The sequence below is a fragment of the Procambarus clarkii genome, chromosome 67, assembly GCF_040958095.1.
Source record: "Procambarus clarkii isolate CNS0578487 chromosome 67, FALCON_Pclarkii_2.0, whole genome shotgun sequence".
NCBI lineage: Eukaryota > Metazoa > Arthropoda > Malacostraca > Decapoda > Cambaridae > Procambarus > Procambarus clarkii.
The window spans coordinates 21,607,082-21,622,418 of record NC_091216.1 but is presented as its reverse complement, the minus strand read 5'-3'; the positions used below and the strand labels follow the sequence as shown (position 1 = coordinate 21,622,418).

Sequence of the window (15,337 nt, the reverse complement as noted above, 5' to 3'; positions counted from 1 at the left end):
TATATTTTAATGTTTCACTATGTAAAGTTGTTCAATATCTTTTGCCAATTTTGAAGCTTCAGGACCCTTAATAAGGGCTGAAAAATAGCATTATGTCATTATTACCACTTTAAATATGAATTCAGTATCATAATTGCCTTATTTAAATAATTTTTATTTTTGAGGGGCTTAATCTTCACTTTACCATGTCTCATTCTTTTATGTAAACTTTGAGTTTAAACACCATTAATATGAGAAGATACTTACAGAAAACTTGACAGAGTTAACAAAGTTATCATGGTGAAGATTGTGAGAGGCTTCATCTACTGGGTTTCCCACCTCATACACAGTGCCACACAGAGAGCACTGCTCAGCACCAAACTTCTTTTGTCCTGCATCAATCATCATCTGTGAAGACTCTTTATCCACGAATGAATGCCTAGTGCATCTGTAAATAATAAAGTGTTTCATGAAGGCATTGTTTTCATTCTCAAACCTGTAAACACTGATAAAGTGCGCTAATTATTAATTTCTGCCAGCCAACACCTGTATCCTTCCTTTTTTTTACATCCATATTTTTATCTTTCCTGGTATTTAAATGTCCTAAGGGTAGAACTGTAAAAGTCTTGAAAAATCTGTTTCAGGGTGATTAAAGCTTTTCATTAATTATAGCTAACTATGAATATCTCATCACAAATGATACACAATGTACATGAATACATTTTAAATATAAAATATAATTTTACTTGTCACCAATACCCTGCCTCTCACTTTAATATGGGGGAACCATCATCCTTGAAGAAAGTGTTAACCAGGAAGGGAAAACAAAAATCACCATTTCATCCACACTGCACGGGCTTCAGTTCCTATTATGTACTTTAACTATTCCACTATCACCCACTAGACAAGTATGGGGTATACGAGACCCCCCCCCCCCCTGCAAAAAGGTAAAACCCTCAAGGGAAAAGCTATGCAAAATAGATTTACAGCTACTAGTCAATGATCAATACCATGGAAATAGTAAGTAAGTAATTATCAATAGAAGGCACCAAACCGGGAAGGCTATGTAGCACCATCAAATGTGCGGGATAATCAGTGGGCGCTAAATATCACCAAGGATGCCAATACGAGAACAGAAATGCATAAGGCAAATAATATCAAAAGTATTCGAGTCGCCAAGAATGCCATCGAGAAATAAGCGACCGCGGGGGACGGTCAGAAAACAAGACACACGCTCGTCCTGGAAGTCAGGACATTCAACAAGGATATGCATGACCGTAAGAGGGACAATGCAATTTGGACAATAAGGAGCAGGGCGGCGCCCCATCAAGTGACCGTGAGTTAAACAGGTATGGCTAATACGTAACCTAGCCAGAGCTGTTTCCCACCGCCGGTTACGGTGGCAGGAGGAAGGCCACTGGGACACACGACTCTTAAGAATATGCAATTTGTTACCAATAACAGAAGACCAACAACTCTGCCAGCGGGCAAGGATGGAGGCATGAATAACTGGGTAAAAGTTGGAAAAAGGAATACCTTTCCGGGAGATGGGACAAGTGCAGATAGCTTCCTTTGCGGCAGCATCCGCACGCTCATTTAAAGACACCAACATGGCTGGGAACCCAGCAAAATGCAACCGACTTAAATTTACTGAAGATAAGAAACAGCCAATGTTGAACCTCGATGACCACCGGGTGGACCGGATTAAAGGACCCTAAAGCCATGAGGGCACTACGAGTCAACTACCACCACGAAGGAGGATTGACACCGGGAAAGCTGGAGACGAAGAGCATAGAGAATAGCATAAAGTTCTGCTGTGAAGATGCTAGCCTCTGGAGGAAGGCGACACATATAAGTGTGGTCAGGAGAAACAACAGAGTACCCCACACCGTCAGCAGACTTAGACCCATCGGTGAAGATGGGAACAGAGTGGGAGTGAGAAGAAAAGTGCTCAAGGAAGAGGCGTTTCAGAACTGTAGGAGGGGTAAAAGCTTTAGTGATGTGGGTCAGAAAAGTACAAAATTTGGGAAGGGGGACCCTCCACGGGGGCAAGGATGGAACAATACGAGGAGAAACATTGGTAATACGAACCGAAAGAGAATCTTGTAAACGAGACAAACGGATAGAAAGAGGAAGGTGGTGAAGAGGAACAGGAACTACAGGAGGGGTAAAAGTCAAAGCACGATAGAGGAGAAAGTGAGGATGCTGTAAGGATCATGCAAGATAGCGAAGACTGTAGCGATCACGGCGGTCCTGGAGAGACAAAGCCAGTGTCAGCGTGCAAGCTGAGGGTAGGAGTTGAACGAAAAGCACCAGAGCTGAGGCGCAACCCAGTATAGTGCAAAGGATCAAGACAGCGAAGAGTAGAAGGAGAAGCAGAAGAGTATGCAGGGCCAATACCATGGAAAGCATTTAACATAGGTTTATTATATTTTACTAATTTACTGCCATCATTTGAAAACCACAAACCTACAAAAAGCACTGTTGATGTAAATCCTAACATCTAAAGACAATATTAAGTATCGAAATCAGAGTACCATATCAGTATTGCCAAAAATTTGCCATTCATACTTCTTTACTTCACAATACAAGCCATTTTCCTTTATGAGTGCCAGTTGCATTGGCACCAAAAAGTACAATTTCTCTCTTGCTAATGCTTCCCAATGCAGGGCAAACATCACTTAACATTACCCTCTATTCGGTTTTCTTCCACATTGCTCTATCATTTATTTTTATTGTAACAGGTATAGACTCATTTTTAGCTTTCAAAGTAGCTTTGCTCACTTTAAATTTAGCACTACACTCTCCTACAGATGCCCAATTCAATTTGTTTTTATAAGCTGTACTTTATACTTAAAATTCATCACACATTTTCACTTGGGTTGGCTGCTAGTTAGTCATGGTCAACACGTTACCTACTGTTCTTAAATGTTTGGACTTGCAGTTTATATATGATGGACAGTTTGATGGTATCTGTTGTTCAGATACAATAACCCCCCTAATAAAAATTTGAAAGACCCCATTTACTTTGTGATTGAAAAAATTCCTACATGCAGCAAGTTCTCAGGATGCAGCAGACATTTGCATTTCAGTTATTTTGTTTATAGCAATTGGGGTACTTGTTGACAAACATTTACCACGGTATTGGGCTTAAGTAAATAATGGTTATGAAGCTGTTATCCCAACGGGGTTCACAAATGTCCAGGAAGGAAACATGATCTTTAACACTATTCCAACATAAATTTCGAAATCGATTTTCACTCCATTTAATGTCAAGAGCGGTCAGGCTACGATAGTCAGGGATTTTATAATGAAGTGTCATTAATGCATAATTTTGCCATGTATAGGCAGTGTAGAAATTTTAATAAAACCATGTTCCTTGCAAGATACGACTCGCTGGTACGTCCACCCAACAAAATCATAAATTGGTTCTTAAATCAACCAACACGGGTTTACACAGCCCAAATACAAAATAACTATTTTTAGCATCATATTCAAAGTGTTGAAAAGTCTTGGGCATCCCTGGTAAAACCTATAATGCAACCCCATTACTCGGACTACCTAATTAGGAAGATGTGAAGGCAGTGCTCATGCACAACCAGTAAATGAGAACAAGGAATCTGTCAATTTTAACATTTTGAATATACAGTAGCTAAAATAAATAAACCACTTTAGCACGAGTCAATATATATACACTGTACTGTATAAATATGAAGTATACACTGGTTAACCATTTTACTAAGGATCTTCAACAAATACAGATTAGCAACACACACAAATACAGTAACTTACTTATTAGATTTGTTGATGGAGATGTTCTGGTCTGCTTGTCTTCTTTTTGGATCAAAAATGGAATAAAACTTAGATTCTTTAGTACTATTTAGAGAGAGAGACTTCTTTGAAGATGATACAACCCTTTCATTTTTTGCCGATGATGATGTATCTTTTATTTTTCTTGGGGACTTCTTTATTGATGAACTAGACTGTCCTTGGGGTCGCGTTGAAGGTCTTATTGGAGTAGATGTGCTAGTACTTTCCCCTTTAAGATTCTTTTGTGAAGTTTTATTTTCCATTTTCCTTGGAGATTTTCTTGGAGATTCTGTTTGTTTCAATTTATAGGGTGATCCACCATGAGATGCTGTATGACCTAACTTTCTTGGAGACCTGCGTAGTGGCACATCATCCTAAAAAATGGGAATTAATTTTAATGCCATTACTGTATGCTGTACCAGAATCTTTATACAGCATATACTGTACATAATGTATTTTAAATGGCTGAACATCAAGTGTACATTTCTCAATATTAAACACCTGGCTTGGCCTGGACTGAATATTCTCCAGCATCAGCAGGAACTGGCTAAGAACATATTGTAAAAGTTTTCTGGTGTGCCAGTGCAGCATGTTTACCTGTCCTGATAATGCCAGATACTAACCAGAGTTGAGTAGGATCTTGCCTTAGGGAGAAACCAAGCGAGGATAGATAAAAAATAAAAGGAAACATTTGTAAACAAATTATCCCTAAGAAACCCAATAATGTTCAATGCAAAATGAAAATACATACCAATATCTGATTAGTTACTGAAGCTCTATTTTCAGTAGGTAGTTTGTCCATCTCATCCATTTCCTTGAAAACAGATTCCAGATCTTGTAGTTCTTCTCCAACCGAGTCAATAGCAACATTCATTTTCTTGTCCAAATTAACTTTGTTAGATTTCTGAGGCGAGGGTGTTCTTGATATTTTTCGTCGAGTGGGACGTTTTGTAGGAGAGGGACTAGATGGCACACGGGTTGGAAATGGTCGAGGATTTGCCTGCACTGAAGGTAAGGACAGGACCTCATTCATCCTGAAATGTGAAGCAAGTAATTATCAAAAGAAGGCACCAAGCCGGGAAGGCTACGTAACTGAAATTTTAAGATTTATACAGCATTGAAATGTGCCACAAAATTTGGCTCTCAAGCCAATTGAGAGCCATATCCATATCATTGCAAATGAACAAATAGTTTTTTAGGTACAGTAAAGCATTAGCATTCGTCTATAAAATACTGTATTTATAGTTGATTCACAGTTGTTTTTGTGATAACATGATCAGTAAGGCTTTTTCTTGGAGCAGCCCACATATCAATTATAATGCAGTTGGTCCATTACTTCCCACAGGAATTTTTGAAATTGTCTTGAACATGTATACTTGCGTAATGAAATACCTTTACTGCTTCCATCTTTCTCTAATCTCAATTAGATATTTATCAGAGCCGACAGAACAAGGTATTCCATTCCTGTGCCCAGTACATTCCACAATAACACAACAGTGTTGTGGGATGGTGAAGTTTGGGTAAAGAGGATGGGTATTGAGGGGAGGGGGGGGAGGTGGAGGTGACCATATGGCTTTAGTTAAGTTGTGGATACAATTGGTAAATAATATACCTGGCACTGAATAAAATAGCGCACAGATATACCAAATAAAACAAAAAATCTGGAAGGTAATCATGGAGACAAGTCAGTCTAATGTTTCCTCAGTATGGGTACCTTATCTTTATTTTTCCTTTTTTTTTTGTATTTACTGTATTTATATACAGTATACAAGAGTTCTTACATTCTTGTACAGCCACATCACGCATAGCATTTTGCTCAAGTCCTTAATTCTAATTTTTACACTTACACACACACACACACAATCCCCAAGAAGCAGCCACCTAACTCTCAGATACCTATTTACTGCTAGGTGAACAGGTACATCAGGGTTAAAGAAACTCTGCCCATTTGTTTCTACCTCCGCCGGGAGACTGAACCCAGACCCTTAGGGCTACAAACCCAGAGCGTTGTCCACTCAGCCATCAGGCCCCAAAGTGTAATTCAGATGATGCAAGAAACTAGAGCACTACTGCAATATACACATTTGATCACGAACCCTGTGACATGTTAGGTGCCCTACAGAATTGTGTGTGTCCAAGTTAACTTAATTACATCCAAATAGATGCATTGTAACCATATTTACATTTGTATAAAATACCAGATAATGATAAAAACTGGCAATGGCCTAGGCAACATTATAACCGACCTATAAGGATTAAAATTAATTAAACCAAGAACTGAAGTGTTATTACAGAATAAAAAGACACACTGCACATACTGTAGTTCAAAGATGAACTGGTACAGTAACCAAATCTAGATACCAGGAATATGACTAAGGTAAACAACAGTTTGATAATTCATAAGGTGACAATTGATGGTCAACTGTGGTTGGATGTCTACACTCTAGAGTAAGGATAATGTATGTACATACTCATCAATCTATTTGAGACTAAACCATATATTAAAGAAAGTAAACTTTTACAAATATTTCCACATTCAGTATTATCACAGCCTGTGGGACAGTTCTTTGTTCCAAAATTAAGACTTGAACCTCAAGTAGTAGTAATCATAATACTGTACCTCAAGTGCCCAAATGATTCTTTACTATTCACAAAGATTCCAGATGCATATAGTATGACTCGTATAAATACTATATGTACTATTCCAATACATAACAGTTTATACTCAAAGACCCATCCTTCACAAAGTTATGATACAATATATATTTTACTTACAAATTTCCTTTCACTTTAAGCACTGGCCTAACTCATGACTATTTTCACACAAAACATTGAAAACTAACCTTTCAGATTTACTGGACCATTCCAGATACTGATGCAGTTGTTGTTCTACCTGGCGACCAACATTTTTCTTCACAAATGTTCCTGCACGTTGTTTCAAAGACACGTCTCCATACCTAGCAGCCAGCCTAAAAACAAAAAAAGGGATAGCATTGATAGAAGATGCTGTACATTTAGATGCAGAAGTGCCCGAAAAGTATTTCTAGGACTGCACATGACAAAGACATGCAACTAAATAGCTCCCAGAACTAGAAGACATGAGCTATGAGGAGAGGTTAGAGGCATTAAATATGCCAAAACTAGAAGATAAAAAAAAAAAGAGGCGATATGATCACTACGTACAAAATAGTAACAAGATTCGACAAAATTGGTAAGTAAGAATTCCTATGACCTAGAACTCAAAGAACAAGAGGTCATAGATTTAAACTAACTAAACAAAGCTGCTGAGGAAATATAAGAAAATTCACTTTTGCAAAGAGTGGTAGACGTTTGGAACAAGTTAGGTGAGGGTGGTGGTGGAGGCCAAAACTGTCAGTGGTTTCAAAGCGTTACATGACATTACCTATTAAGAATATGAAGTATGAATAGTTTCCAGTAATCCATAAAGGAAGATGGTAACCCCACACAATTGTGGTGTGTGGTTTAGTCTTCACCATTAACCACTGCACTGCACAAAGCACCTTTAGGGGCTCTGAGAGTTGTGCTTTTTTTTTTAATTAGGCTATATTTTAATGTTTACATTACTCTGTGTTTTGAAATGGAAATAGTTGAGTTTGGAAAATATTATGACATTAACTTTACCTGAATATTTATAAAAACTACAAAAATATGTCCTTGACAATTGCACTGAAGTTTTAGCCGAAACCAGGTGCGCAGTGCAGTGGAACATTAAATGGAGTCATTAACAAGATGAACACATTTACATACAAAAGAAAAGCTCCTTCCAAGATTATAAATTGACTTCAGTGGGTTTAAATAATTCTGTATATATCTTGTGCGCAACATATAACATTAAATTGGGGGGAAAAAAAATTGGACTGCTGCATGGGGCAATACAGGGATTATTTCATTCTAGAATCAACTGCTGGTTGCACTTACAAGGCTCAGAGGCTTCTTTTATAGGTCAGAGGATCTGGTTGAACAATACATTTAATTGGAAACTTTAACCTATGCACGCTTTAGTGATCTGACTGCTATCGCTTTTCTATAATACTAGACACAGGAACCCTGACCTCTGATCTACGTTTTAATTACTAAAATAAAATGGGTCACATTGAAACTTACACTATACTCTTGCCTATTTGAACAGTAGCAGCAGCACGAGACCGACTCGTGAAGAACCGTCCATTCCTCGATGGTGTCAGGAAACTGTCATCTGGCTCCTGAAAATTTCACAATAAATTGCTCAAGAATAAATGCAATCCAAATCTTGCTATACAACTACAATATTTTTGGGATATCCACATAAATTTTGTCAAATCATTAAGCTAACTATGAATCATCACCCATGCTCCTGGCAATACACCAAGATGAAATAAATTGCATCTACTTACCGGGATATCTAATAATGATATGCCTGGAGATGACAGCACATGGCGTTTCTTCTGGAATTTTAATTTAATTATAAGTGATTATAATGTGTCAACATTCAAGTAAATCATTAGTGAAATTACAAGGCATAAACTCAGCTATATACACTTAATTAACATCAGGGCATGTGTAAAACTTTTGGTGCAACTATGCTGGCAGGCTTAACCCCTGCATTACGCACCCATTTTTGACAAAAACTTCTTAGTGCAATTGTTAAGGACATATTTTTGTTGTTTTTATAAAAATTCAGGTAAAGTTAATGTCAAAATGTTTCCAAACTCAACCATTTTCATTTTAAAACACAAAGAGTGATGAAAACATTAAAAAACATTAAAATATAGCCAAATTAAAAAAAAATAGTAAACTCTCAGAACGAGATTTCTCGGTTGGCGCAGCACAGTGGTTAAAAATATAGCAGAATATTTTCCCCATCAGTAGGGAAAATAGAACACCAAGTTTTATAGTTACGTACTCTCTCTCCGGATGATGTAAACTTCACTGGGCTACGATTGGAGGGTAGATGTGGTGTGTATTTTCCTTCCTTCAATCGCTTGACCACAGTCTTGACACTGCTTCTTCCCTGCTGGCACAAGAAAGTAGACCTTAAGAAAAATGTCCATTAGAAGAATTCAGGTTAATTGGTAGAATTTAATGAAAACTTTGTCTTCCCCATTTGAGACCAGGAGGCATGACAAGAAGTACAATGTGAAAAAATGAAAAGCAGAGGTGCAACAGGCATTCTAAGAGACTATTCTATCAACAATAAGTCAAGGCGTTTTAACATTATCCCTATATACAGAAGCATAACTAACTGAACTCTCAAGGTGCTCCTAAGAGAATTTGATAAATACTTCCAAAGAATACCAAATTGACACATCCTGTGATTCGTACGTCAAACTGCGAGCAGAAGTGACTAACAGACTTGCTGATCATACTGCCAATCAGGGACATTATTCCCAGAACCATCACAAGGCTGGGCCTCCTGGACAATTTAGCTGGAGTCGGTGGCTCATACTGCCCAAACTCAACACTAATATACATTATGGCAAGAATGTTTACTCTTGCCTGCCTACAGTCTGCAGGTTCACAACATTTAGTTTTTTATGATGAACATTATAGATATAGCATTTCACCATCCTCCAAATGTGTTGAGGTTCAAACTTATTTTTTAAAAGTGCTAAGCAAGTACAATGAAGCATTCTCAGGAAATTGAACAGAAACCTTTAGGAAGAAAAAATAAACATGACAAAATCTATGAAGTGTCCTCAAAATTATACTAAATCATAAGTTATACTAGATTTGCATAAACCAGAGACTAGCCAGCTGCAGGATATGTAACACTCTCTCGCAAAGCTGAACCTGGCAAGAATTTGACAACAATGAATCTTAGGTACTGCGGTAAACAAATCTTGGGTAAACAAATTAAAAGAAAAAAAAAGACACCAAAGTACTGTATAGTTTACAATAATGAACAGTTACCAGTGAATGGGTGGTTGGTTGAGACTAAGAATATGAAAGCCTTTGCCAAATTAAGGGATTTCTCTACAATGTACTGTATTAATTTTAAATTTTTAAGTTTAATTTCTTTTCACCTTTATCTTTTCCTTTGCTTTCAGCTTTGGTTTTTTTATCTTGTGGCCAACACCTTTATTGATACCATCTCTGGGTCGCTTCATGGCTTTATAGCTGGGTAGAGGCTCAACCCTACGACAGGAACTGAAAGTGTTCTTTGGTGAAGTATAAAACCCAAAGCTAAACCCTGCAAATACAAAAAGTTTTATAATGACATTAACAACAAAAATAATAATAATAATAATAATAATAATAATAGATTTATGCATATACTAGGACAAATATGGTGAGAAACTGGTGCAAAGAGCGTGCTAGCAAAATCATTTTTATTGAAGACAAAGGAGAATTAGGGAGCACCAGAGCTGTTGGTCAATACTAGGAGAGTCCAGTCAAAATCCACCCTCTCTCCTATACAACCTATTAATAGTTTCAATTCAGTTTCAATAATGTTAGTAGGCAACCCATTCCTCTCATCTATAAGCTAATACTGTTGTGGGATACTACCACCACCTGGCTGCAGTTTTGTGCAACATTACCAATTTGCGTACAGAGGACAGCTCAACAAAAGCTATCACAATCCAGCAGCTATGACTAATGGGGTACAAGACCTGGGTACGCTGGTCAATGGGAATTCTTTTGTGGATGGTGGTCCTCAGACTGATATTCACTAGATTCAGACTCGCTTGGTTGCTTGAACCCTTTTAATGTAAATGAAGCACTGAAAAGACCTTTTCTCAGGCCCATCAGAATTTAATTAATTCATGATGGGTGCTGAAGGCACTGGAGCACTTAAAATGCTTAAAGCACAAGAGCAAGAAGCAGTACAGTACTTAGAAGTGGTTGCATACCTCTGACTTTCCCAACTTTCTGTTTATGCTTCACAAGGTTTGGGTTCCATGCTTGAGCTGCATACTCAAGAAATGGTCTAACATAGGCAATGTGCCTTCTTCAGATTCTTAAATGACATTATGTTTGGTAACTTCCTATATGCTGCTGTTATCCTGTTCACATAAGCTTCTTGTATTAGTGTTGGGATTATGGCTACTCCCAGGCCTTTTTCTCATTGTTTCTTGTAATTGCATTCCTCCTTATGGTGTAGTTATATACAGGTCTCCTATCTCCCTTACCCATTTTCATTACTTTACACTTATAGTATTTGGATTGAATTCCAGCAGCCAATTATCTGCCAACCCCTGAAGTTGATCAAGGTCTTCTTGTAGCACCTCTTTAGTTCTTACTCTCCTACCACTATCCTCATACCTTTTATGAAATCCTGCTGGTTGGTCATAATTAACGTGCTATAATTTATGATGCACTCAAGCTGCCTGGCCAAGCTGCACAACAATGAGAGCTCTACTGTATATGGAACCACCACCCTTAACACTTGCCCACATACAGATATCCACCTTTCATGCATCTGCTATTCAGACACTTTTTCAGCATCCACCAGAATGAAACTAACATTAAAAACCCTTTAAAACACCAAACACAAGCCCCCCTTGTCTTGCAAAAGGAGGGAGGCAGAAATAGGAGGGATGAAGATTGAGATAATACTGCTGCCAGAGGCAATAAAGAATTAGAAAACAGGGAGAAAGATATTTGAACTATAAGTGACCATAGGGTACTTGATAAAAGAACTGAGTATAAGTACTGTAACACACAAGGCAAGTACTGTACAGTATAATGAACTTAAAGGCATGAAAATGTACTGTACAGGAAATCTGCAAAGTACACACACATGCAAAAAGTGAGTGTGACAATAATAGTCAGGGCCTAGTAAAAATGTGTCCAAGTAACAATAGTGACTTCCATGCATCATCAGCTAGAAGTACGGGCGTCAATTGATCCAAGCTAATATGCAGACATTTTTTTGACATCCCATGGAACATGCAAATTCTAGAAGAAAATACACTAATACCAAACACAGTATCCTTATAATATGTACCAAATTACAGCACTTCACTTGTAACACAACCATTTACCTGAACTAAGGGTCACTCCTGATATTTCTGAAGATCTTGACGGAGTGCAAAATGAGTAATCAGTAGAGCGAGGCGATTTCTGGGCTAAGCTAGCTAGAGCTGTGGCTTTCACACCCTCTTCAAGCAACTTGAGTGAAGGAACATTGCGTGGAGATGTCAAGACCCCGCAATCAGGAATCATTGGAGACATTTAAATGGGGCTGTACTGCAAAGTCTGAAAAAACAAAAAAAAATCATCCTTCAGGGTCTAAAGAAATTAAAGTCAAATATCCCTCACTTTTTTTTAGGTTGAGCATTTTAATTTTAATTTGTTAATGAAGCTTTCTTTCATATTTTTTTTCTGCCAGTTAGTGCAAAATTGTAAACAATTTTAAAAGTAAATAATGGCTCTAACTAGAAACAATTAGTGCTAACAGTTCCAAGACAATAGGGACAAGCAAATAGTACACCACACGTCTTCCATACCCCTACTGTATGCAATTTGAGAAATCACAAAATCCACTACACAAATGCAGATTTAACAATGAAATTTGTCAAGTACCAGGCAGTATTTACTTAACGGTTTGCATGAGGTGTGGGAACTGACAGCAGTGGTGCACGAGTAGTAGTTTGGTACATGGTAATCTTACCACACAGTAAGCAATCAAAAATAATAGAATTTTTTCACAAGTCTAGGTTAATTCCATAACATTCAAATAAGCATTATAGCTATACAATATTTACTCCGATATTTTTTTGCATCTAGATTAGGAAATGTCAACACTATCTACCTAGGACCCAAATATTTTGCAGTCTTATTACTAGGTTTAGAACTTTACATGTTAGTATTAATTTAACTGCATCTGCCAATCTTTTGTGCATTTTGATTTTTTTTTATAAATTGTCTAGTAGTTATTTTGATTCTTAATACAGTACAGTATATTAACAACCCAATTTTTATATCATCTGCACATCTCAAGAAGTGCATCAAGCTAGAAAAGGTGCAAGGACGTGCGACTAAATGACTTCAGTAACAATAGTAAGAGCTACAAGGAGAGGCTAGAGGTGTTAAATGTACAAAAGGTAGACGATAGAAGATGTGGTATGATTATTACATAAAAAATAAAACTAGGTATCAACACAATTTACTATTTTTTAAAACTACAACTTCAAGAACAAGAGGTCATAGATTCAAGGGAAGGAAACAAAGCTGCCAAACATTTGTTTGGCAGTGTTAACTTTTGAAAACAGAGTGGTAGACAGTTGGAGCAAGTCAAGCGAGGTGGAGGCCAAACCGTCAGTAGTTTCAAAGCGTTATATGACAGTACCACATTATATGCAGACAAGACACCACGAGAATAGCTCTCGCCTTGTATCTACACTTATTGCACTTACATATTGATATCACAGTGGACCTAACATCAACCAGCAGAGCCTCACATCACAGTGAGCCTAACATCAACCAGCAGAGCCTCACATCACAGTGAGCCTAACATCAACCAGCAGAGCCTCACATCACAGTGAGCCTAACATCAACCAGCAGAGCCTCACATCACAGTGGACCTAACATCAACCAGCAGAGCCTCACATCAGTGAACCTAACATCAACCAGCAGAGCCTCACATCACAGTGGACCTAACATCAACCAGCAGAGCCTCACATCACAGTGGACCTAACATCAACCAGCAGAGCCTCACATCACTGTGAACCTAACATCAACCAGCAGAGCCTCACATCACAGTGAACCTAACATCAACCAGCAGAGCCTCACATCACAGTGAGCCTAACATCAACCAGCAGAGCCTCACATCACAGTGGACCTAACATCAACCAGCAGAGCCTCACATCACAGTGAACCTAACATCAACCAGCAGAGCCTCACATCAGTGAACCTAACATCAACCAGCAGAGCCTCACATCAGTGAGCCTAACATCAACCAGCAGAGCCTCACATCACAGTGAACCTAACATCAACCAGCAGAGCCTCACATCAGTGAACCTAACATCAACCAGCAGAGCCTCACATCAGTGAGCCTAACATCAACCAGCAGAGCCTCACATCACAGTGAAGCCAACATCAACCAGCAGACCCTCACATCACAGTGAAGCCAACATCAACCAGCAGAGCCTCACATCACAGTGAACCTAACATCAACCAGCAGAGCCTCACATCACAGTGAACCTAACATCAACCAGCAGAGCCTCACATCACAGTGAACCGAACATCAACCAGCAGAGCCTCACATCACAGTGAACCTAACATCAACCAGCAGAGCCTCACATCACAGTGGACCGAACATCAACCAGCAGAGCCTCACATCACAGTGGACCGAACATCAACCAGCAGAGCCTCACATCACAGTGGACCGAACATCAACCAGCAGAGCCTCACATCACAGTGGACCGAACATCAACCAGCAGAGCCTCACATCACAGTGGACCGAACATCAACCAGCAGAGCCTCACATCACAGTGAACCTAACATCAACCAGCAGAGCCTCACATCACAGTGGACCGAACATCAACCAGCAGAGCCTCACATCACAGTGAACCTAACATCAACCAGCAGAGCCTCACATCACAGTGGACCGAACATCAACCAGCAGAGCCTCACATCACAGTGGACCGAACATCAACCAGCAGAGCCTCACATCACAGTGGACCGAACATCAACCAGCAGAGCCTCACATCACAGTGGACCGAACATCAACCAGCAGAGCCTCACATCACAGTGGACCGAACATCAACCAGCAGAGCCTCACATCACAGTGGACCGAACATCAACCAGCAGAGCCTCACATCACAGTGGACCGAACATCAACCAGCAGAGCCTCACATCACAGTGGACCGAACATCAACCAGCAGAGCCTCACATCACAGTGGACCGAACATCAACCAGCAGAGCCTCACATCACAGTGGACCGAACATCAACCAGCAGAGCCTCGCATCACAGTGAACCTAACATCAACCAGCAGAGCCTCACATCACAGTGGACCGAACATCAACCAGCAGAGCCTCGCATCACAGTGAACCTAACATCAACCAGCAGAGCCTCACATCACAGTGGACCGAACATCAACCAGCAGAGCCTCACATCACAGTGGACCGAACATCAACCAGCAGAGCCTCACATCACAGTGGACCTAACATCAACCAGCAGAGCCTCACATCACAGTGGACCGAACATCAACCAGCAGAGCCTCACATCACAGTGGACCGAACATCAACCAGCAGAGCCTCACATCACAGTGGACCGAACATCAACCAGCAGAGCCTCACATCACAGTGGACCTAACATCAACCAGCAGAGCCTCACATCACAGTGGACCGAACATCAACCAGCAGAGCCTCACATCGAACCTTCAGCAGTCAAGAGGCCAAAACAAATCCTGTCTTCCAACTCATTATTAGTTACTCAGGTTTCACCTCAGGGTTGAGTGTAGGGTGGTGGGCGGCCGTGGGCGGCAGTGTGGTGCAGGCACGTGAGGAGAACAGGTCGACGCAGCAGGCGGGACGACAGGCGAGGCTCGACTCCCGCGTTAGCTTTAAACTCACAACTTGCTCGATGGTTCTCCAATAAAAA

General features: G+C 39.6%; 1 protein-coding gene across 2 annotated transcripts in view; it reads right to left on the bottom strand.

Moving 5' to 3' along the window:
* Nucleotides 1-15,337, bottom strand: part of LOC123767693 (N-acetyltransferase ESCO2) — a 17,049-nt gene extending 1,712 nt beyond the window's left edge. The window contains exons 1-10 of one of the 2 annotated variants that reach the window (XM_045757583.2): nucleotides 15,181-15,337; nucleotides 11,775-11,988; nucleotides 9,813-9,979; nucleotides 8,693-8,803; nucleotides 8,184-8,234; nucleotides 7,915-8,012; nucleotides 6,633-6,758; nucleotides 4,541-4,823; nucleotides 3,772-4,163; nucleotides 247-427 (exon numbers count right to left, since the gene is read on the bottom strand). In XM_045757583.2, coding sequence (XP_045613539.2) covers nucleotides 247-427; nucleotides 3,772-4,163; nucleotides 4,541-4,823; nucleotides 6,633-6,758; nucleotides 7,915-8,012; nucleotides 8,184-8,234; nucleotides 8,693-8,803; nucleotides 9,813-9,979; nucleotides 11,775-11,964 — 1,599 coding nt within the window. In that variant the 5' untranslated portion in view covers nucleotides 11,965-11,988; nucleotides 15,181-15,337. The remainder of the gene's footprint in view (nucleotides 1-246; nucleotides 428-3,771; nucleotides 4,164-4,540; nucleotides 4,824-6,632; nucleotides 6,759-7,914; nucleotides 8,013-8,183; nucleotides 8,235-8,692; nucleotides 8,804-9,812; nucleotides 9,980-11,774; nucleotides 11,989-15,180) is intronic. The other variant, XM_045757584.2, reaches the window with a different exon arrangement.